General features: G+C 40.5%; 1 protein-coding gene across 1 annotated transcript; it reads right to left on the bottom strand.

The window, feature by feature from the left end:
* Positions 1-9305: 9305 nt before the first annotated feature.
* On the bottom strand, positions 9306-17003 carry LOC142703539 (myosin light chain 3). Its single transcript, XM_075848234.1, has 6 exons — positions 16772-17003; positions 14085-14234; positions 12571-12744; positions 12365-12442; positions 9734-9766; positions 9306-9530 (listed from the first exon to the last, which is right to left on the bottom strand). Exons 2-5 carry the CDS (start codon positions 14185-14187, stop codon positions 9738-9740), a joined length of 384 nt encoding a protein of 127 aa, XP_075704349.1. The 5' UTR covers positions 14188-14234; positions 16772-17003; the 3' UTR covers positions 9306-9530; positions 9734-9737.
* Positions 17004-22866: the final 5863 nt, after the last annotated feature.

The following is a 22866-nucleotide window of genomic DNA, read 5'->3' as shown; positions in this document are numbered from 1 at the left end:
CTGTGTATGGTGGTATTATATGAGCTGTGTATGGTGGTATTATATGAGCTGTGTATGGTGGTATTATATGAGCTGTGTATAGTGGTATTATATGAGCAGTGTATGATGGTATTATATGAGCTGTGTATGATGGTATTATATGAGCTGTGTATGGTGGTATTATATGAGCTGTGTATGGTGGTATATGAGCTGTGTATGGTGGTATAATATGAGCAGTCTATGGTGGTATTATATGAGCTGTGTATGGTGGTATGTGAGCAGTGTATGGTGGTATTATATGAGCTGTGTATGGTGGTGTTATATGAGCTGTGTATGATGGTATTATGTGAGCAGTGTATGGTGGTATTATATGAGCTGTGTATGGTGGTATTATATGAGCAGTGTATGGGGGTATTATATGAGCCGTGTATGGTGGTATTATATGAGCTGTGTATGGTGGTATTATATGAGCTGTGTATGGTGGTATTATATGAGCAGTGTATGGTGGTATTATATGAGCCGTGTATGGTGGTATTATATGAGCTGTGTATGGTGGTATTATATGAGCTGTGTATGGTGGTATTATATGAGCAGTGTATGGTGGTATTATATGAGCTGTGTATGATGGTATTATATGAGCTGTGTATAGTGTTATTATATGAGCTGTGTATGGTGGTATTATATGAGGTGTGTATGGTGGTAATATATGAGCTGTGTATGGTGGTATTATATGAGCTGTGTATGGTGGTATTATATGAACAGTGTATGGTGGTATTATATGAGCACTGTATGGTGGTATTATATGAGCAGTGTATGGTGGTATTATATGAGCTGTGTATGGTGGTATTATATGAGCCGTGTATGGTGGTATTATATGAGCTGTGTATGGTGGTATTATATGAGCTGTGTATGGTGGTATTATATGAGCACTGTATGGTGGTATTATATGAGCAGTGTATGGTGGTATTATATGAGCTGTGTATGGTGGTATTATATGAGCAGTGTATGGTGGTATTATATGAGCCGTGTATGGTGGTATTATATGAGCTGTGTATGGTGGTATTATATGAGCTGTGTATGGTGGTATTATATGAGCAGTGTATGGTGGTATTATATGAGCTGTGTATGGTGGTATTATATGAGCTGTGTATGGTGGTATTATATGAGCTGTGTATGGTGGTATTATATGAGCCGTGTATGGTGGTAGTATATGAGCCGTGTATGATGGTATTATATGAGCCGTGTATGGTGGTAGTATATGAGCCGTGTATGGTGGTATTATATGAGCCGTGTATGGTGGTATTATATGAGCTGTGTATGGTGGTATTATATGAGCTGTGTATGGTGGTATTATATGAGCAGTGTATGGTGGTATTATATGAGCTGTGTATGATGGTATTATATGAGCTGTGTATAGTGTTATTATATGAGCTGTGTATGGTGGTATTATATGAGGTGTGTATGGTGGTAATATATGAGCTGTGTATGATGGTATTATATGAGCTGTGTATGGTGGTATTATATGAGCTGTGTATGGTGGTATTATATGAGCTGTGTATGGTGGTATTATATGAGCTGTGTATAGTGGTATTATATGAGCAGTGTATGATGGTATTATATGAGCTGTGTATGATGGTATTATATGAGCTGTGTATGGTGGTATTATATGAGCTGTGTATGGTGGTATATGAGCTGTGTATGGTGGTATAATATGAGCAGTCTATGGTGGTATTATATGAGCTGTGTATGGTGGTATGTGAGCAGTGTATGGTGGTATTATATGAGCTGTGTATGGTGGTGTTATATGAGCTGTGTATGATGGTATTATGTGAGCAGTGTATGGTGGTATTATATGAGCTGTGTATGGTGGTATTATATGAGCAGTGTATGGGGGTATTATATGAGCTGTGTATGGTGGTGTTATATGAGCTGTGTATGGTAATATTATATGAGCAGTGTATGGTGGTATTATATGAGCTGTGTATGGTGGTATTATGTGAGCAGTGCATGGTGGTATTATATGAGCAGTGTATGGTGGTATTATTTGAGCACTTTATGGTGGTATTATATGGGTAGTGTATTGCAGTATTATTTGGGCACTGTATTGTGGTATTATTTGGGCACTGTGTGGTGGTATTATATGGGCACTGTATTGTGGTTAGAGATGAGCGAACTTATCAAAAGTTCGGTTCGGCTAGTTCGCCGAATTTCACAAAAAAGTTCGGTTCGGACCGAACTAGTTCTGACCGAACCTGTCACTTCCGTGCGCCGAGCATGCTACTGTCCAGGGTGCTGATAGAGTTAATGGGCTGCACTAACTCTTTCAGCAACCTTCACAGTACATGCTCGGCGCGCGGAAAATACCATTTAAATGTAATAAAAAAATAAAAATTATACGTTCGTACTTACTTTCCTCCTGTCCGGCCTCCAGCGATGACGTTTCATCCCTTTCGCCGCTGCAGCCAATCACAGGCTGTAGTGGCGGTCACGCACGTCAGGATGACGCTTCATCCCACGTGACCGCCTCTGCAGCCAATCACAGGCTGCAGCGGCGACATGAATGAAACGTCATCGCTGGAGGCCGGACAGGAGGAAAGTAAGTATGAACGTATTATTATTATTTTTTGGCATGTATGTATGTTGGCATGTATGTATGTATGTATATCTGTGCATGTATGTTTGCATGTATGTTGGCATGTATGTATATATGTGCATGTTTGTATGTATATTTGCATGTATGTATTTTTGCATGTATGTTGTCATGTATGTATGTTGTCATGTATGTATATATGTGCATGTGTGTATGTATATTTGTATGTATGTATGTTTGCATGTATGTTTGCATGAATGTATGTTTGCATGTATGTATGCATGTTTGTATGTATATTTGCATGTGTGTATATATATGTATGTATGTTGTCATGTATGTATGTATGTATGTATGTATGTTGTCATGTATGTATATATGTGCATGTATGTTGGCATGTATGTATATATGTGCATGTGTGTATGTATGTATATTTGCATGTATGTATGTTGTCATGTATGTATATATGTGCATGTATGTTTGCATGTATGTTGGCATGTATGTATACATGTGCATGTTTGTATGTATATTTGCATGTATATATGTTTGCATGTGTGTGTGTATGTATGTTTGCATGTATGTATGTTGTCATGTATGTATGTTGTCATGTATGTTTGTATGTATGTTGTCATGTATGTATGTATATATGTGCATGTATGTATGTTTGCATGTTTTTATTTTTGCATGTATGTTTGCATGTATGTATGTTTATATATATGTGCATGTATGTAATTATGTTTGCATGTATTTATGTTTGCATGTATATTTGTGCATGCTTGTATATATGTATGTATGTATCTTTGCATGTTTGTTTGTATGTATGTATGTTTTCATGTGTGTGTGTATGCATGTATGTATGATAGTTTGCATGTATATATGTGTGTATGTTTGCATGTATGTATATTTGCATGTATATATGTGCATGCTTGTATATATGTATGTATGTTTGTATATATGTATGTATATTTGTATATATGTATGTATGGCCATGTATGATACTGTCTGCTGGCGCCCTGTATCTAAGTCAACTTCACGGCAGGCTTCTATACATGGTATAACAGTCAGTATCACACATTAAACTGAATCTAAGCCTACGACATGTTTTATTTCATTATTTTTTTTTTTTACAGGTTTGGTGTTTGGACTACGTCGGTTTCGAGGACTACTTCGATGACGGTTTTTTTTCTACAATAAAATGGTTAATGAGGGTTGTGTTGGGGGTGCTTTATTTCAATAAAATATTTTATCTATATCTTTGTCTTTTCAAATTTTATTACTATCACTTTAGTAATGGCCGCTGTCTGAGTGACAACATCCATTACTAAGGCGAGGCTTAGTGTTAGCCGGTGCAGAGGCTAACACTAACCACCATTATTACCCCGGTACCCAAAACCACCAGGGGTGCCGGGAAGAGCCAGGTACGATCCAGTACCCGACCATCTGTTGTGATGGTCGGGCCCTGGGGCGGCCGCAGGCTGGTATTATGAGGCTGGGAAGGGCCAAAATCAGTGGACCTTCCCACCCTTGTAATGCTAGGCTGCTGCTGCTGTGTTGTATCGGGCTGGTTATAAAAGTGGGGGGGACCCCACGTCATTTTTTTAAATTATTTATTTATTTACATTTTTTTTTTAAAAAAGACATGGGGTTCCACCCAATTTATCATAACCAGCCACATACAACAGTGTTATTAGCCTGGGAATGGACAAAACCAGTGGCCCTTCCCACCCATGTAATGCCAGACTGCTGCGGCCTTGTATATGGCTGGTTATTAAAAATGTGGGGGACCCGTCTATTGCTAAATTTGTTAAATTCCAAAAAAAAACGACGTGGGGGTCCCCCCCATTTTTATAACCAGCCCGATACAACACAGCAGCAGCAGCCTAGCATTACAAGGGTGGGAAGGTCCACTGATTTTGGCCCTTCCCAGCCTCATAATACCAGCCTACGGCCGCCCCAGTACCCGACCATCACAACAGATGGTCGGGTACTGGATCGTACCAAGCTCTTCCCGGCACCCCTGGTGGTGGTGGGTACCGGGGTAATAATGGGTGGTTAGTGCTAGCCTCTGCACCGGCTAACACTAAGTACCGCCTTAATAATGGACGCTGTCAATCAGCCAACTGACATTATCTAGGCACTAATAAAGTTTGAAAAAAAAACACAAAGACAATTCTTTTTTATTGAAATAAGAAATCCCCAACAAAACCCTCGTTAACCATTTTATTAAAATTTGAAAAAACGCAGATCTACACAGTAGTCCAACGAATCGAAGATGTAGTCCAATCGGTACATCAAAATCTGCAACAACATAAAAAAACAGTTATCAATGTGAACAATACCAATACTTCTACTCACCTACACACATATATACACGCACACACAAACAAACAACCATACACAGACACACACATATATACACAAACACAACAAGATATACACACACACACATAAACAGACAAACACACACATATACACGAACTCACACATATACAAACAAAAACACACATATCCAAACACACACACACACAGTTATACACACATACACGAACACATATACACAAACACATATACAAACAAAAACACACATACCCAAACACACATATACACAAACACATATACACAAACACACCCATATATACACACAAACACACACCCATATACACACATATACACATATACAAAAACACACACAAACATCTACACACAAACATATACACAAATACACCCATATATACACAAACATATACACAAAACACATATACACAAACACACCCATATATACACACACACATATAAAAACAAAAACAGACAAAGTCACATACCCAAACACACATATATACACAAACACATACATACACAAACACGGTTTCTTTTAAATGCTGCTGGGGAACCCGCTCGATCCACTATATAAGGCTGCGCTACAGTGCAGCATTTAAAAGAAACAGGATCCTGACCTGTCCATAGAGTTTAAGGCAGCACAGAGTATTTCAGGAGATGAGCGTGCAGATTCAGTGCTGCTGCGAACTCTGCTCTTACCATTACGTAGCTCTCAGTCTGTTACCTCTCCTCCACTCCTGTCCTCCAGAACACCTTCACATGATTGGCAAGTCACCACGTAATGGTAAGAGCAGAGTTCACAGCAGCACAGAGTATTTCAGGAGATGAGCGTGCGGATCTTGTGCGGGGTGGTGACTTGCCAATCATGTGAAGGTGTTATTGAGGACAGGAGTGGAGGAGAGGTAACAGACTGAGCTACGTAATGGTAAGAGCAGAGTTCACAGCAGCACTGAATCTGCACGCTCCTCTCCTGAAATACTCTGTGCTGCTGTGAACTCTGTTCTTACCATTACGTAGCTCAGTCTGTTACATCTCCTCCACTCCTGTCCTCTATAACACGTTCACATGATTGGCAAGTCACCACCACGCACAAGATCCGCACGCTCATCTCCTGAAATACTCTGTGCTGCTGTGAACTCTGCTCTTACCATTACGTGGTGACTTGCCAATCATGTGAAGGTGTTCTTGAGGACAGGAGTGGAGGAGAGATAACAGACTGAGAGCTACGTAATGGTAAGAGCAGAGTTCACAGCAGCACTGAATCTGCACGCTCATCTCCTGAAATACTCTGTGCTGCCTTAAACTCTGTGGACAGGTCAGGATCCTGTTTCTTTTAAATGCTGCACTGTAGCGCAGCCTTATATAGTGGATCGAGCGGGTTCCCTAGCAGCATTTAAAAGAAACAGGATCCTGACCTGTCCACAGAGTTTAAGGCAGCACAGATTATTTCAGGAGATGAGCACGGGCAGCCGTTCGTTTTTCCGAGCCGTGCTCCCATTATGCACACGACCGTAAAAACACCCGTTATTGCGGGTCGCAATTACGACCCGCAATAAAATAACGGGCTCATAGACTTCTGTTACCCACGGGTACCTTTCCGTATTCTCACGGGAAGGTGCCCGTGCCGTTAAAAAAATAGAACATGTTCTATTTTTCTATTTTACGGGCCGTGCTGCTATAATTATAATGACAGCATGGTTCGCAAAAGCGGCCGGCCGGACGTGCTCGTAGTTACGAGTCGTAATTACGAGCACGGCCCGTAAAATAAAAAAATAGAACATGTTCTATCTTTTTAACGGCACGGGCACCTTCCCGTGAGAAAACGGGAAGGTACCCGTGGCTAACAGAAGTCTATGGGCCCGCTATTTCGGGTCGTAATTACGACCCGTGATAACGGGTGTTTTTATGGTCGTGTGCATGAGGCCCCGTAATGACGGGTGGCTACATGTGTGCACCCGTCATTACGGCAGCGTTGCTAGGCGACGTCAGTAAGGGTATGTGCACACACACTAATTACGTCCGTAATTGACGGACGTATTTCGGCCGCAAGTACCGGACCGAACACAGTGCAGGGAGCCGGGCTCCTAGCATCATAGTTATATACGATGCTAGGAGTCCCTGCCTCTCCGTGGAACTACTGTCCCGTACTGAAAACATGATTACAGTACGGGACAGATGTCCTGCAGAGAGGCAGGGACTCCTAGCATCGTACATAACTATGATGCTAGGAGCCCGGCTCCCTGCAGTGTGTTCGGTCCGGTACTTGCGGCCGAAATACGTCCGTCAATTACGGACGTAATTAGTGTGTGTGCACATACACTAAATAGTCACTGTTCAGGGTGCTGAAAGAGTTAACTGATCGGCAGTAACTGTTTCAGTACCCTGGACAGTGACTACCGATCACAGTACCTGTAAAAAAAAAGACATTCATACTTACCGGGAACTCCCTGCTTCCTCCAGTCCGGTCTCCTGGCCGTTGCCTTGGTGACGCGTCCCTCTCGACATCCGGCCCGACATTCCTTGATGACGATGCAGCCTTGTGAGCGCTGCAGCCAATCACAGGCTGCCGCGGCCTCTGCAGCCAATCACAGGCTGCCGAGGCCTCTGCAGCCAATCACAGGCTGCCGCGTCAGAAAAGGTCGGACTGGAGGAAGAAGAGGGACTCGTCAACAAGACAACGACCGGGTACGTATGAAATGCTTTTTATTTTATTTTTAATCAGCAGCCTCTTTTCTCTATCAGTGATTGATAGAGATAAGTGGCTGCCGATTTGTATAATGTTTTTGACCGGGTTCGGTCAAAACGGGTTCGGCCGAACCCGGTGAAGTTCGGATTCGCTGCGAACCGAACTTTACCGGAAGTTCGGACCGAAACCGGGTTCGGTTGTCCCGGTTCGCTCATCTCTAATTGTGGTACTAAATGGGAACTGCATCACGGCATAATTTTAGTGCGGTTTTGGGGTTTTATCTGGTCACTGTATGGCAGTATTTGTAGGACAGTATTGTTCTCAGCATTGTGTTCTGGTATTTTTTGAGCACTGTCTGGGTAATTTTTGGAAAACGAAAAACCTTATGAACAAAACACAAACTTTACTGTACATGTTTTCATTGTTGCATTTTTCCCTTTTTATGATGTGAAAGTCACAAATCCGGCCGTGACAGCGCGATGTGGAGTAAAGAAAACCTGCAGGAGTAATAAATGCCTCCGTGTGAATTCATCAGTCCCCATTCACTGACATGGCACGTTTCATCTGCTTACTGAGCCGTGAGCCAGGAACAGGTCACATATCTGGATAATTCCCACTATAGGTAGATGACAGCGCACACCTGATTTGCATATTCCTTTTTGTGGGTGGACGTCTCCAAATAACCAAACCCGCCACTGGGTGTGGAGATCTAGAAGACGACACTCCAGACTCGTTTATCATAAGCCATATGTATGCACCAGAAGGGGGCACCGTTTTAGGCTACACTCCCGTCCTCCATTATGTTGGCTGGATTGGGCTGTTTGATTTGTCACATTGTAATAGGGACATGTGTAGGATTAGTGACTGTGGCGATTCCGGCTCTGCAGCCCCCATAAGCGGAGAATAGCGCAGATTGCAGCGTTTATTTCAAATCCTATTAAGAAAAATTCAAGAATTTATCATTTTTCACCATCCCAGCCCAATCTGTTGCATCACCCTGATCCATGAGACGATCATATAACCTCATGTCCGAACCAGGTGAAATCAACCAAAGGGAACCGGATGGTGGTGGGAGCATCTACGGAATAAGGTCAACCCTCCCTGGGCCCCACTGATATATCTGCACCCGATCCCCCTCAACTACCATGGGCAATTTATAATACTGTTGTCTTTGGTGGCAGAGAAACTTCTGGGCCCCAATCAGGCACCGGGACCCCAGAGCAACCACTACCTCCTCAGGGTTCCGTGAAAGCTGCGTGACAACCCTTGTGGGAGCTGTAATGGCAGCCATGATAAGCATCACTGGAGATCAGCGGATCAATTCTAAAGGAATCAAATTTGGTCTGAATTTCCCCAGTTTTGGGGTTCGTGGCGCACAAATCGCGGAAAAAATTAATTACATGATCGCCCAATGTGTTTTGCAGGCAGCCTTTTCAAAATGCATTGCGGTCATCCCTCCCACCACCCATATATGTCGCTGTCTGGCCGAGGGGTTGGATCCGGTCATACAGGACGTCAGGGAGTCAGACACGATATTTCAGGGCAATCAGAGCACAAGATTCACTGTGAATTTATTCAGACCGTATCGGATCGGACCCGAAAATAATTTTGGGAAATGCACTCATCTCCGATCATCACCCATCTTTCCCAGGAACAGATATAACTACAAAACAACATTTAATCAACTTTACAGAAGACAAAAACTTATTTATTGGGAATTTTTTAATTTAGAGACAAGAGTCGTGCTGCGTGGGATTCCACCGGAGGACGATAAGAAAATCTGCTGTTATTTATGGGTTTTCTTCCCTTTGTTACTGCAGGAGATTATGGGACTGTTGGGGTCTTCTCTGCCATGAACTATCGGCGGGGGGGGGGGGACTCCAGCCTGGATACAGCGGAGCCTCGTCTGACGGGACGACGGAGAAGGATACTTGGAAGTTTCTGCAACAAAGAAACAAACAATCAATGGACGAGAGAAAAAGGCTGAAGAAATAAGATAAAATGTCAGCAGAAGGTGATATGAAGCCATAATGGGAGGAGCCACACTGCTGATGTGGGAGGAGCCACACTGCTGATGTGGGAGGAGCCACACTGCTGATGTGGGAGGAGTCACACTGCTCCTGTGGAGGGGGGGGGGGTCATACCTGCTCAGCTCGCCATGATGTGCTTCACAAAGGCTGCAGAAGAGAAACAAGAAGAAACATATTAATAAGAGACTGTGACTGCTTAGGTCAGCTGCAGTTTACAGATCAAATATGATTACCTGCAGTCCTATGTAACACCACAGATAACACAGTGATAGCTCTCTGAGTACAGATAATGTAGTAGATGTTACCTGCAGTCCTATGTAACACCACAGATAACACAGTGATAACTCTCTGAGTTCAGATAATGTAGTAGATGTTACCTGCAGTCCTATGTAACACCACAGATAACACAGTGATAACTCTCTGAGTTCAGATAATGTAGTAGATGTTACCTGCAGTCCTATGTAACACCACAGACAACACTGTGATAAATCTCTGAGTACAGATAATGTAGTAGATGTTAACTGCAGTCCTATGTAACACCACCGATAACACAGTGACAACTCTCTGAGTACAGATAATGTAGTAGTGTTACCTGCAGTCCTATGTAACACCACAGATAACACAGTGATAATTCTCTGATTACAGATAATGTAGTAGTGTTACCTGCAGTCCTACGTAACACCACCGATAACACAGTGATAACTCTCTGAGTACAGATAATGTAGTAGATGTTACCTGCAGTCCTATGTAACACCACAGATAACACAGTGATAACTCTCTGAGTACAGATAATGTAGTAGATGTTCCCTGCAGTCCTATGTAACACCACAGATAACACAGTGATAACTATCTGAGTACAGATAATGTAGTAGATGTTACCTGCAGTCCTATGTAACACCACAGATAACACAGTGATAACTCTCTGATTACAGATAATGTAGTATATGTTACCTGCAGTCCTATGTAACACCACAGATAACACACAGTGATAACTCTCTGAGTACAGATAATGCAGTAGAGGCTCCCTGCAATCCTATGTAACACCCCATATAGAGCTATATTACTATATATTTTGCTAGCTCCGTTCATGAAGCTATGCAAGTCCCGCCCACTTTCAGTCAGTGACTAATATTATCCCCCTCCTGTTACATTACGACCAGCTTTTATTACATGAATCTCGCTGCTTATGTTTTTGCCAATATTCCTAATGAAAATGTCAGAAAAAGTCCAAGTACCAAACATGAGAAGTTTCCAGGGCCTGAAGGGAAGATTTTTTTTGTTTCTTCTTTTTTAGTAATGAGATTTTTTTCCCTTTGTTAATGACGTTGTCTCTGTTATTGTTGTTGGATCAGAATTATGTCCGATAACTGAATACACTCTAGCCTTGAACTTTTTACTCTGGAAAATATTACATTGCGGCCAATGTGGTGCCCCGGCGGCCACCCTGTGACCCGGCATTGGCTCCAGAAGGGGATTTTATTTCCCTGCAACAAGTGAATGACGGTCATTTCTACCCGCTCGTGTTGGCGACTACTTTGCCTTTACTGAAGATGCAGGAAATGGGTGACCTTACTGACAATCATGAGGAGCTTCTGTCTTATACAGACCGGCAAAGTACCAAAATCAGATTACTGCGTCTTGCAGCTTTCATATTTATTTTTGTGTTGGAGACAGTAACTGACAAACTCATACAGACTTCTCAAAATGGTATCAAAAAGACATAGCAGAGCTGAGATTTTTATTTGATGCAACTCAACTATAGTATGACAATGTGTTATCTGTGGTTCTCCATTGCATTGCAGGTAAATCTATTAAGATATCACAGTGCACAAAACAGACAATTCAAGGACAAATTGGGCTCTGCTACATTTGTAAGAAACTACAATGCAGGTAACTTTAGAAATCATTGATATAATCCATTGAATGGTATGGGTTTTTTTTATCTTAAAAGCTTTTTTTCTTGTTTAGGAAATTTGTAGAAAAGGGCCAAAGGGTTTGGATCCCCTACAACATGCTGCAGATACTTTTGTTTTAGGTACGGGTAGTGGCCCCAGCTCAAGTACCCCCATACATATGGTCTTCTAATATGTCTATAATTAGAAAATAAGGAGTCATACCAATTCTGTATTATATTATAATTATATATTAGAATAGTTTGATGAGGCTCAAGGAACCGTGATGGGTTCAGTGATCCCAGTATCAACTTATGTCTGTTCTTTTATATAGTCCAGTTGAAAGTTTCTAAAGTGTTGGCTGATATAGGCAAATCTATGAAATAAACGAGGACAGGTCACTACGTTCATTACTCTAACTGCATGAGATTGGGACATGACTGTTTACCAGATATCATTGTATGGGAACTGCCATGGGTACGGGCATTGAGGCCTGTGTAATCATATGTCTATTCTGACACATGATACATTATGATGTTGTATGGCTGCATATAATAAGCCTATAAAGGAAGATCTAAACTCAATGGGATTTAATACTGGCGCACCGTGGGAGAATTGCACCAGTATCTCTTCTCCATGTAACGCCTGCTAGATTCCTCAACAGGGTGAATGCCTTGTTGATGAATCTAACTTGGGCTGAAAACACCATGTCAGTCCTGGCATTGTTTTCAGCCACTTTTTTAAAAATGTGGATTGACATAACTCTCAAGCCCTGCCCACTTTTCTTCACATATTCGTATGCAAGGGTTTCATAAATGTGGTGTTAATGTAGTCTGGAATTCTCATTAAATACCTTCATAATTGATGCAACCGTTGGCATCTTCCTGCCCAGACATCAATCTGTCGACTTCTTCTTCTGTCATCCGTTCCCCTAATCATCAAAGATATTTAGATTTTTTTTTTTATAACTTGATGCTTGTAAGTCCGGAGTTCTGAGACATTGATAGACATTATGAGAAAATAATATATTAATAAGAAAGATAACATTTTTATATTCACCTAAAGTAGCCAATACGTGGCGTATTTCTGCACCCATGACGGTGCCATTGCCTTCCTTGTCAAAGACTCGGAGACCCTCTACAAAGTCCTCATAGGTGCCCTTCTCCTTAGACTTGGATACATGTTGTAACATTGGCAGGAAGGTGTCAAAATCCATCAGTTTTGTGTGAAGTTCTGTGAATAACATTGTAAAGGATCGGTAAGTAAGTGACCCTTATATCCCACAGCAACTACCTCAATTATCAATTCTTTCTTCATTCTTGAAGCCAAGCTAAATGAATCTAAGGCTGCACCCTGAGGGGCACTGGTGGACTTTATGGTGGTCTACGGTAGTAAAAGGGGTTAATGTTAACATCCCTCGTGGTCTGTCTGAGCTGCTCTGTGATTGGCTGATAGCTGATGGTGCGTTGTATCGTTACAGTCATCGATGGAGGAGCAAGAAAGTCCTGCAGCCTTCAGTTCAAGTAATTACCAGGGTTGACCCCTTCACTGCCCTAGACCACCCGGGATGTTATCATTAACCCCTTTACTGCCCTAGACCACCCGGGATGTTATCATTAACCCCATACACTGACCTAGACCACCAGGGATGTTATCATTAACCCCTTCACTGCGCTAGACCACCCGGAATATTATCATTAACCCCTTCACTACCCTTAACCCCCTCACTGCCCTAGACCACACAAGATGTTATCATTAACCCCTACACTACACTAGACCACCTGGAATGTTACATTGACCCCTACACTGCCCTAGACCATCCGGGATGTTATCATTAACCCCTTCACTGCCCTAGACCACCCGGGATGTTATTATTAACCCCCTCACTGCCCTTGACCTCCAGGAATATTATCCTTAACCCGTTCATTGCCCTAGACCACGACGGATGTTATCATTAACCTGTTCCTTGCTCTAGACCACTAGGGATATTATCATTAACCCCGTAACTTCCCTAAACACCAGGGATATTATCATTCACCTGTTAACTGCTCTAGACCACTAGACATTATATCATTAACTCGTTCATTGCTCCAAACCGCTAGGAATGTCATCCTTAACCCTGTTTATTGCTCTTGACCATCAGGGATATTGTTATTAACCCTTTAACTGCCCTAATCATAGAGTCTATGTGAGTGATTGGCTGCCTGGGGGTTATTTAATGGGTTCAAATGCACCTATTGAATTCTAGGACATCCTATAGACAGATTGACGGTTAAAGGGTATGAAGCATGGAGATTCCTGATAATTAGATTACCTTCAGGTCTGGCTTAGAATTGATATTTTTCTTTCTAGAAAAAAAACCTTTTTGTATAAACTTGGGGTTTTTCTTGAAGATCTCATTATTTTATGACTCAGGGTCAGATTTTGGCAGCCATGACTACTAGTAATTACTAACTGGAGATAATTCTTGCTTCACTTTTGTCTGACCAGAGAACTTGGATTGACTCTGGACTCACATTCTGTTTGTGAAACTTCCCATAGCTGGATCAGGGACATTATAAATACTCACGAACCTTCGGGCTTTGGTCTGCCAAGAACTTTTAAAACTTCAGCATTGGTTGGATTCTGTCCTAACGCTCTCAGTACATCACCACATTGTCCATAGGTAATTTTCATTTCGGAGTTAGGGGTCCGATCAAAGAGCGAGAAGGCTTCCTTAAATTCTGCCAAAGAAAAGAGAAACCTCAGCCTCTGCACATTCGCCTATTTTTGAACCGGTAACTTTTTTGGTTATTATCCTAAATCTTGACAAATATTTGGTTTGGTGGAACTTTACACGGGACGCTCACCCACATGAGATTATATTATTAGATCGGTTTCCTGGAATCGTGTTCCCATTGCTTGTGTGGTTAGCCATCTGCAGGGATAGATGACAGGAGGCTTGTGTTCCCTTTCAAGCCGCGGCACCATTGTTGGTTTTGGAGAATACGCAAAGAAACAATTTTGACATGACAGTTACAATGAAAGAGAATCAAAAAGCCACCTGCTGGGGGGGGGGGGGAGTGCTCTTCGGAGGTTTGGAAAATCGGGAATTAAAAAAACTGCTGTTTTCAATATCTTTTATTGGGATTTACAACATAGGGAAACTAAGGCCAATTTCAACAGTCTGCCAGACAAAATGATACAACCCTCTAACCAGAGGAGGACTCGCCAGCCATTAGGGCCATGCCCGAGGCTAGTCCAAGAAGAGACCCACAGATACATGGTCTTAACTTTGCTAAAAGTAGTTATCCTCTTTGGACAATCCCTATTTGCTAAAAGGGTCCATTGACAATAAGCTGATCACAAAGTGCAGCTCTGTAGAATAGTAAATAATATAACTCAGGACCAATACAGGATAAGTAATGTAATGTATGTACACAGTAATTTCACCAGCAGAATAGTGAGTGCAGCTCTGGAGTATAATACAGGATGTAACTCAAGATCAGTACAGGATAAGTAATGTATGTACACAATGACTCCACCAGCAGAATAGTGAGTGCAGCTCTGGAGTATAATACAGGATATAACTCGGGATCAGTACAGGATAAGTAATGTATGTACACAGTGACTCCACCAGCAGAATAGTGAGTGCAGCTCTGGGATATAATACAGGATGTAACTCGGGATCAGTACAGGATAAGTAATGTAATGTATATACACAGTGACTCCACCAGCAGAATAGTGAGTGCAGCTCTGGAGTATAATACAGGATATAACTCAGGATCAGTACAGGATAAGTAATGTAATGTATGTACACAGTGACTCCACCAGCAGAATAGTGAGTGCAGCTCTGGAGTATAATACAGGATATAACTCAGGATCAGTACAGGATAAGTAATGTAATGTATGTACACAGTGACTCCACCAGCAGAATAGTGAGTGCAGCTCTGGAGTATAATACAGGATATAACTCAGGATCAGTACAGGATAAGTAATGTAATGTATGTACACAGTGACTCCACCAGCAGAATAGTGAGTGCAGCTCTGGAGTATAATACAGGATGTAACTCAGGATCAGTACAGGATAAGTAATGTAATGTATGTACACAGTGACTCCACCAGCAGAATAGTGAGTGCAGCTCTGGAATATAATACAGGATGTTACTCAGGATCAGTACAGGATAAGTAATGTAATGTATGTACACAGTGACTCCACCAGCATAATAGTGAGTGCAGCTCTGGAGTATAATACAGGATATAACTCAGGATCAGTACAGGATAAGTAATGTAATGTATGTACACAGTGACTCCACCAGCAGAACAGTGAGTGCAGCTCTGGAGTATAATACAGGATATAACTCAGGATCAGTACAGGATAAGTAATGTATGTACACAGTGACTCCACCAGCAGAATAGTGAGTGCAGCTCTGGAGTATAATACAGGATATAACTCAGGATCAGTACAGGATAAGTAATGTAATGTATGTACACAGTGACTCCACCAGCATAATAGTGAGTGCAGCTCTGGAGTATAATACAGGATATAACTCAGGATCAGTACAGGATAAGTAATGTAATGTATGTACACAGTGACTCCACCAGCAGAACAGTGAGTGCAGCTCTGGAGTATAATACAGGATATAACTCAGGATCAGTACAGGATAAGTAATGTATGTACACAGTGACTCCACCAGCAGAATAGTGAGTGCAGCTCTGGAGTATAATACAGGATATAACTCAGGATCAGTACAGGATAAGTAATGTAATGTATGTACACAGTGACTCCACCAGCAGAATAGTGAGTGCAGCTCTGGGATATAATACAGGATATAACTCAGGTCAGTACAGGATAAGTAATGTATTGTATACACATTGGGGGTCATGTATCATTCTTTTTGTACTGCTTTTCTGGCGTTATTTGTTATTTTTTTCTATTGTGACTGTCTGATTTATCATTCATTTGCACCTTTTTCAATAATTTTCACTGTCCTGGTCACTTTCACTTTTGTCTAGCAATGTGTGCATGTCTTGCCTGGACTGAGTTAGCAGCTCGGTACAAAGGTGGCATAAATTGACATAGAGGAACCAATAAGAAAACATACCCAGACACCACAGATAAGACACAATACCTAAACTATGTGACTCAGGTGTCCAGATTCCCCTCCAGCCCCCACCCCTGCCCATAGTTGTCAAGCGCCAATTTTACTTTTTTTACCAACTCAGAGGTGTGTGTAAAAATAATTTTAAAAAACGTACTCCCTGATCCCCTGTAACTCACAATTTTACACACAGTTGTACGCTGCCGGTAAACGACTCAGTGACAACGCTGGATATTCCCGGTGTTACCTCCTCCGTCCTGGACACTTCGGTGCAGCTCCCGGCCATCCTGTATCTCTCCTGACTGCAGGTTATTCAATTCCTGACGTCACATTTTTCTCTTTCCTGTCCACACGCAGTGTGTGACCCCACAGAAATATCCCTGGGTACCTTTCCCCTGCAGCCACCTTTCTATTCCTTCCCACCAATATAGAGTGTGAGCCAGGTGACCCAGCGATCAAAGTCAAACCACGCAGCTTTCCTGCGCTTCTGCTGCCCTCTTCAGAAAACTGTCTGGAAAGTCTTGGATTTTGTTTTTTTTTGCAAGTTTTACAAGAGGCGCTAAATTCACTTTCTATTGTGCAACACTTTAGTGATTTGGGTGCAAATTGCACAAGCGTAAAATACTACTCCAAGACACAAGTCTTTCTTAAAACAAATCCTCTCATGATAATTGACTCCGTTGTAATAACTAGAAAGAAGCAGCCGTTCCCCGGTTCATAACCTCCGGCGCTCATATTTAGGGCATGTTCACACGTGGCAGAATTTCTCCGCTGCAAATGTTGGTGCAGATTTGGGGCAAATACGCAACGAATCTGCAGCAACATTTGCATATCTGACAGGTAATTCAGACGTTGCAGATATCACAGCGGACTTGCTACAGATTAGCAGAATAGGGACATCTTTGGGTCAATGACTGATCTCGCAGCATGACCCTGGGGGGGGGGGGGGGGGCTACATCCACAAATACTTGTTAAATGTCAGTACATAAGACTCAATACAACAGATAAGAGTGGGTTCATGTTACCCGCGGCGGGTGGTAGTTGGTGATGATTCTGGTATTTGATGGAGTCAAAGCTTCTGACGTCCAAACATCACTGCTGCACCATAGAGTGGATTCATGCTCCACTCACCACTACAGCCACATTCACCGGGGCTCAGGAATGCCAAGCAGCTGCCAGCGCCGATGTGTGGCATCCCATGCCATCTGTCTCCATTTAACGCCATTCTTTGTTTTTGCTTCCCTTTCATTTCCACTATGTTGTGGGAGGTTTGGGCGCAGCACTCCAGAAAGTAAACGGCTCTTGGAGAGAAGCCCCCGAAGCTGCAAGTGATTATCCCTCAATTCTAGACTTCTATAAACTGCAAGAGTGGGTGAGCGAAAATAACATATGGCTGAAATTTGCGGCTTTGTGAGTTTTAATAAAATAAATTTGAGTAATATTCGATTTCACTAATGTAAGAAATAAGGAAAAAATTCATTAAAAACTAATGATTTCTATTAGTACAAAGTGTAAAGACCTAAGACAAGAAAAAAATAACATTGCTGGTGTGGAAACCATCCCTCAAAAACAAGGTGAAGATGGGTTATAACATCGTGTCTCAGGATACAGCAAAGATCTCACACTCTCTTTCCCCTAGAAAAAGCGTTTGAAGTGCTGCCCCCTATATAAAAGAATATAACTACTACAACACTGCTCCTATATACAAGAATATAACTACTATAATACTGCTCCTATATACAAGAATATAACTACTATAATACTGCCCCCTATATACAAGAATATAACTACTACAACACTGCTCCTATATACAAGAATATAACTACTATAATACTGCCCCCTATATACAAGAATATAACTACTATAATACTGCTCCTATATACAAGAATATAACTACTATAATACTGCTCCTATATACAAGAATATAACTACTATAATACTGCCCCCTATATACAAGAATATAACTACTACAACACTGCTCCTATATACAAGAATATAACTACTATGATACTGCCCCCTATATACAAGAATATAACTACTATAATACTGCCCCCTATGTACAAGAATATAACTACTATAATACTGCCCCTATATACAAGACTATAACTACTATAATACTGCCCCCTATATACAAGAATATAACTACTATAATACTGCCCCCTATATACAAGAATATAACTACTATAATACTGCTCCTATATACAAGAATATAACTACTATAATACTGCTCCTATATACAAGAATATTACTACTATAATGCTGCCCCTATATACAAGACTATAACTACTATAATACTGCCCCCTATATACAAGAATATAACTACTATAATACTGCTCCTATATACAAGAATATAACTACTATAATACTGCCCCCTATATACAAGAATATAACTACTATAATACTGCTCCCTATATACAAGAATATTACTACTATAATGCTGCCCATATATACAAGACTATAACTACTATAATACTGCCCCCTATATACAAGAATATAACTAATATAATACTGCTCCTATATACAAGAATATAACTACTATAATACTGCCCCCTATATACAAGAATATAACTACTATAATACTGCCCCTATGTACAAGAATATAACTACTATAATACTGCTCCTATATACAAGAATATAACTACTATAATACTGCCCCCTATATACAAGAATATAACTACTATAATACCTCACCCTATATACAAGAATATAACTACTATAATACTGCTCCAATATACAAGAATATAACTACTATAATACTGGCCCTATATACAAGAATATAACTACTATAATACTGCCCCTATATACAAGAATATAACTACTATAATACTACTCCCATATACAATAGTATAACTACTATAATACTGCTCCTATATACAAGAATATAACTACAATAATACTGCCCCCTATATACAAGAATATAACTACTATAAGGGCGGGTTCACACGTGGCGGAATTTCACTTAAATTCCGCTGCGGACACTCCGCAGCGTTAATCCGCAGCGGTGCCGTTTGTCCATTGAATTACACTTTAATTTAGCAGTGTTCGTTTAGACGAGGCGTAAAATTCCGCTGCGGAGCATAGGCTGCGGAGCGGAATTTGGTGTCCGCAGCATGCTCTGTCTGTTGCGGAGCAGTGGCGGACTCATGGCGGAATTTCTCCATTGACTTCAATGGAGAGTCAAAATTCCGCAATGAAGTCCGCAGATCTTATGTGTGCTGCGGAGCGTATTGGTTTTACTACCATGACATTTCTTCATTCTGGCTGGACCTATGTATTTCTAGGTCTACAGCCAGACTGAAGAAGTCAATGGGGCTCCCGTAATGACGGGAGCGTTGCTAGGAGACGTCTGTAAATAGTCACTGTCCAGGGTGCTGAAAGAGTTAAGCGATCGGCAGTAACTGTTTCTGCACCCGGGACAGTGACTACCGATCTCAATATACATGTATCTGTAAAAAAACATATAAGTTCATACTTACCGAGAACTCCCTGCGTCTGTCTCCAGTCCGGCCTCACAGGATGACGTTTCAGTCTAAGTGACGGCTGCAGCCAATCACAGGCCAAGCACAGGCTGCAGCGGTCACATGGACTGGCGCGTCATCCAGGGAGGTCGGGCTGGATGCCGAAAGAGGGACGCGTCACCAAGACAACGGCCGGTAAGTATGAAAATCGTTTACTTTCACTAGGGAAAGTGCTGTCCCTTCTCTCTATCCTGCACTGATAGGGAGAAGGGAAGCACTTTTCCCGCAGTCCGCAGCAGCTAGTCCGCATCAATGTACTGCACATTTTGTGCAGATCCGCAGCAGAATCTGCAACGCAGATTCTGTGCGGCATTGATGCGGACAGTTGCGGAGGAAATCCGCCACGTGTGGTCATGCCCTAATACTGCCCCTATATAAAAGAATATAACTACTACAACACTGCTCCTATATACAAGAATATAACTACTATAATACTGCCCCCTATATACAAGAATATAACTACTACAACACTGCTCCTATATACAAGAATATAACTACTATGATACTGCCCCCTATATACAAGAATATAACTACTATAATACTGCCCCCTATGTACAAGAATATAACTACTATAATACTGCCCCTATATACAAGACTATAACTACTATAATACTGCCCCCTATATACAAGAATATAGCTACTATAATACTGCCCCCTATATACAAGAATATAACTACTATAATACTGCCCCTATATACAAGAATATAACTACTATAATACTGCTCCTATATACAAGAATATTACTACTATAATGCTGCCCCTATATACAAGACTATAACTACTATAATACTGCCCCCTATATACAAGAATATAACTACTATAATACTGCTCCTATATACAAGAATATAACTACTATAATACTGCCCCCTATATACAAGAATATAACTACTATAATACTGCTCCCTATATACAAGAATATTACTACTATAATGCTGCCCATATATACAAGACTATAACTACTATAATACTGCCCCCTATATACAAGAATATAACTAATATAATACTGCTCCTATATACAAGAATATAACTACTATAATACTGCCCCTATGTACAAGAATATAACTACTATAATACTGCTCCTATATACAAGAATATAACTACTATAATACTGCCCCCTATATACAAGAATATAACTACTATAATACTGCCCCCTATGTACAAGAATATAACTACTATAATACTGCTCCTATATACAAGAATATAACTACTATAATACTGCCCCTATATACAAGAATATAACTACTATAATACTACTCCCATATACAATAGTATAACTACTATAATACTGCTCCTATATACAAGAATATAACTACTATAATACTGCCCCCTATATACAAGAATATAACTACTATAATACTGCCCCTATATAAAAGAATATAACTACTACAACACTGCTCCTATATACAAGAATATAACTACTATAATACTGCCCCCTATATACAAGAATATAACTACTACAACACTGCTCCTATATACAAGAATATAACTACTATGATACTGCCCCCTATATACAAGAATATAACTACTATAATACTGCCCCCTATGTACAAGAATATAACTACTATAATACTGCCCCTATATACAAGACTATAACTACTATAATACTGCCCCCTATATACAAGAATATAACTACTATAATACTGCCCCCTATATACAAGAATATAACTACTATAATACTGCCCCCTATATACAAGAATATAACTACTATAATACTGCTCCTATATACAAGAATATTACTACTATAATGCTGCCCCTATATACAAGACTATAACTACTATAATACTGCCCCCTATATACAAGAATATAACTACTATAATACTGCTCCTATATACAAGAATATAACTACTATAATACTGCCCCCTATATACAAGAATATAACTACTATAATACTGCTCCCTATATACAAGAATATTACTACTATAATGCTGCCCATATATACAAGACTATAACTACTATAATACTGCCCCCTATATACAAGAATATAACTAATATAATACTGCTCCTATATACAAGAATATAACTACTATAATACTACCCCCTATATACAAGAATATAACTACTATAATACTGCCCCCTATTTACAAGAATATAACTACTATAATACTGCTCCTATATACAAGAATATAACTACTATAATACTGCCCCCTATATACAAGAATATAACTACTATAATACTGCCCCCTATGTACAAGAATATAACTACTATAATACTGCTCCTATATACAAGAATATAACTACTATAATACTGCCCCTATATACAAGAATATAACTACTATAATACTACTCCCATATACAATAGTATAACTACTATAATACTGCTCCTATATACAAGAATATAACTACTATAATACTACTCCCATATACAATAGTATAACTACTATAAAACTGCCCCCTATATACAAGAACATAACTACTACAATACTGCCCCTATATACAAGAATATAACTACTATAATACTCCCCCTATATACAAGAATATAACTACTATACTACTGCCCCTATATACAAGAATATAACTACTATAATACTGCCCCTATATACAAGAATAAAACTACTATAATGCTGCCCCTATATACAAGACTATAACTACTATAATACTGCCCCTATATACAAGAATATAACTACTATAATACTGCCCCCTATGTACAAGAATATAACTACTATAATACTGCTCCTATATACAAGAATATAACTACTATAATACTGCCCCCTATATACAAGAATATAACTACTATAATACTGCCCCCTATGTACAAG

Source organism: Rhinoderma darwinii, unplaced genomic scaffold, assembly GCF_050947455.1.
Source record: "Rhinoderma darwinii isolate aRhiDar2 unplaced genomic scaffold, aRhiDar2.hap1 Scaffold_2763, whole genome shotgun sequence".
In the NCBI taxonomy this organism is placed as follows: Eukaryota; Metazoa; Chordata; class Amphibia; order Anura; family Rhinodermatidae; genus Rhinoderma; species Rhinoderma darwinii.
Note: the sequence above shows the minus strand (reverse complement) of the source record. Positions and strands in the feature narration are given on the sequence as shown.

Coding starts and splice junctions, on each gene's coding strand:
- LOC142703539 (XM_075848234.1), bottom strand. CDS start 14,187: ATGAAAATTACCTATGGACAATGTGGTGATGTACTGAGAGCGTTAGGA. Junction 12,443..12,570: donor CCACGTATTGGCTACTTTAG/GTGAATATAAAA, acceptor TTTGATGATTAG/GGGAACGGATGACAGAAGAA. Junction 9,767..12,364: donor CGGTTGCATCAATTATGAAG/GTATTTAATGAG, acceptor TCTCTTCTGCAG/CCTTTGTGAAGCACATCATG.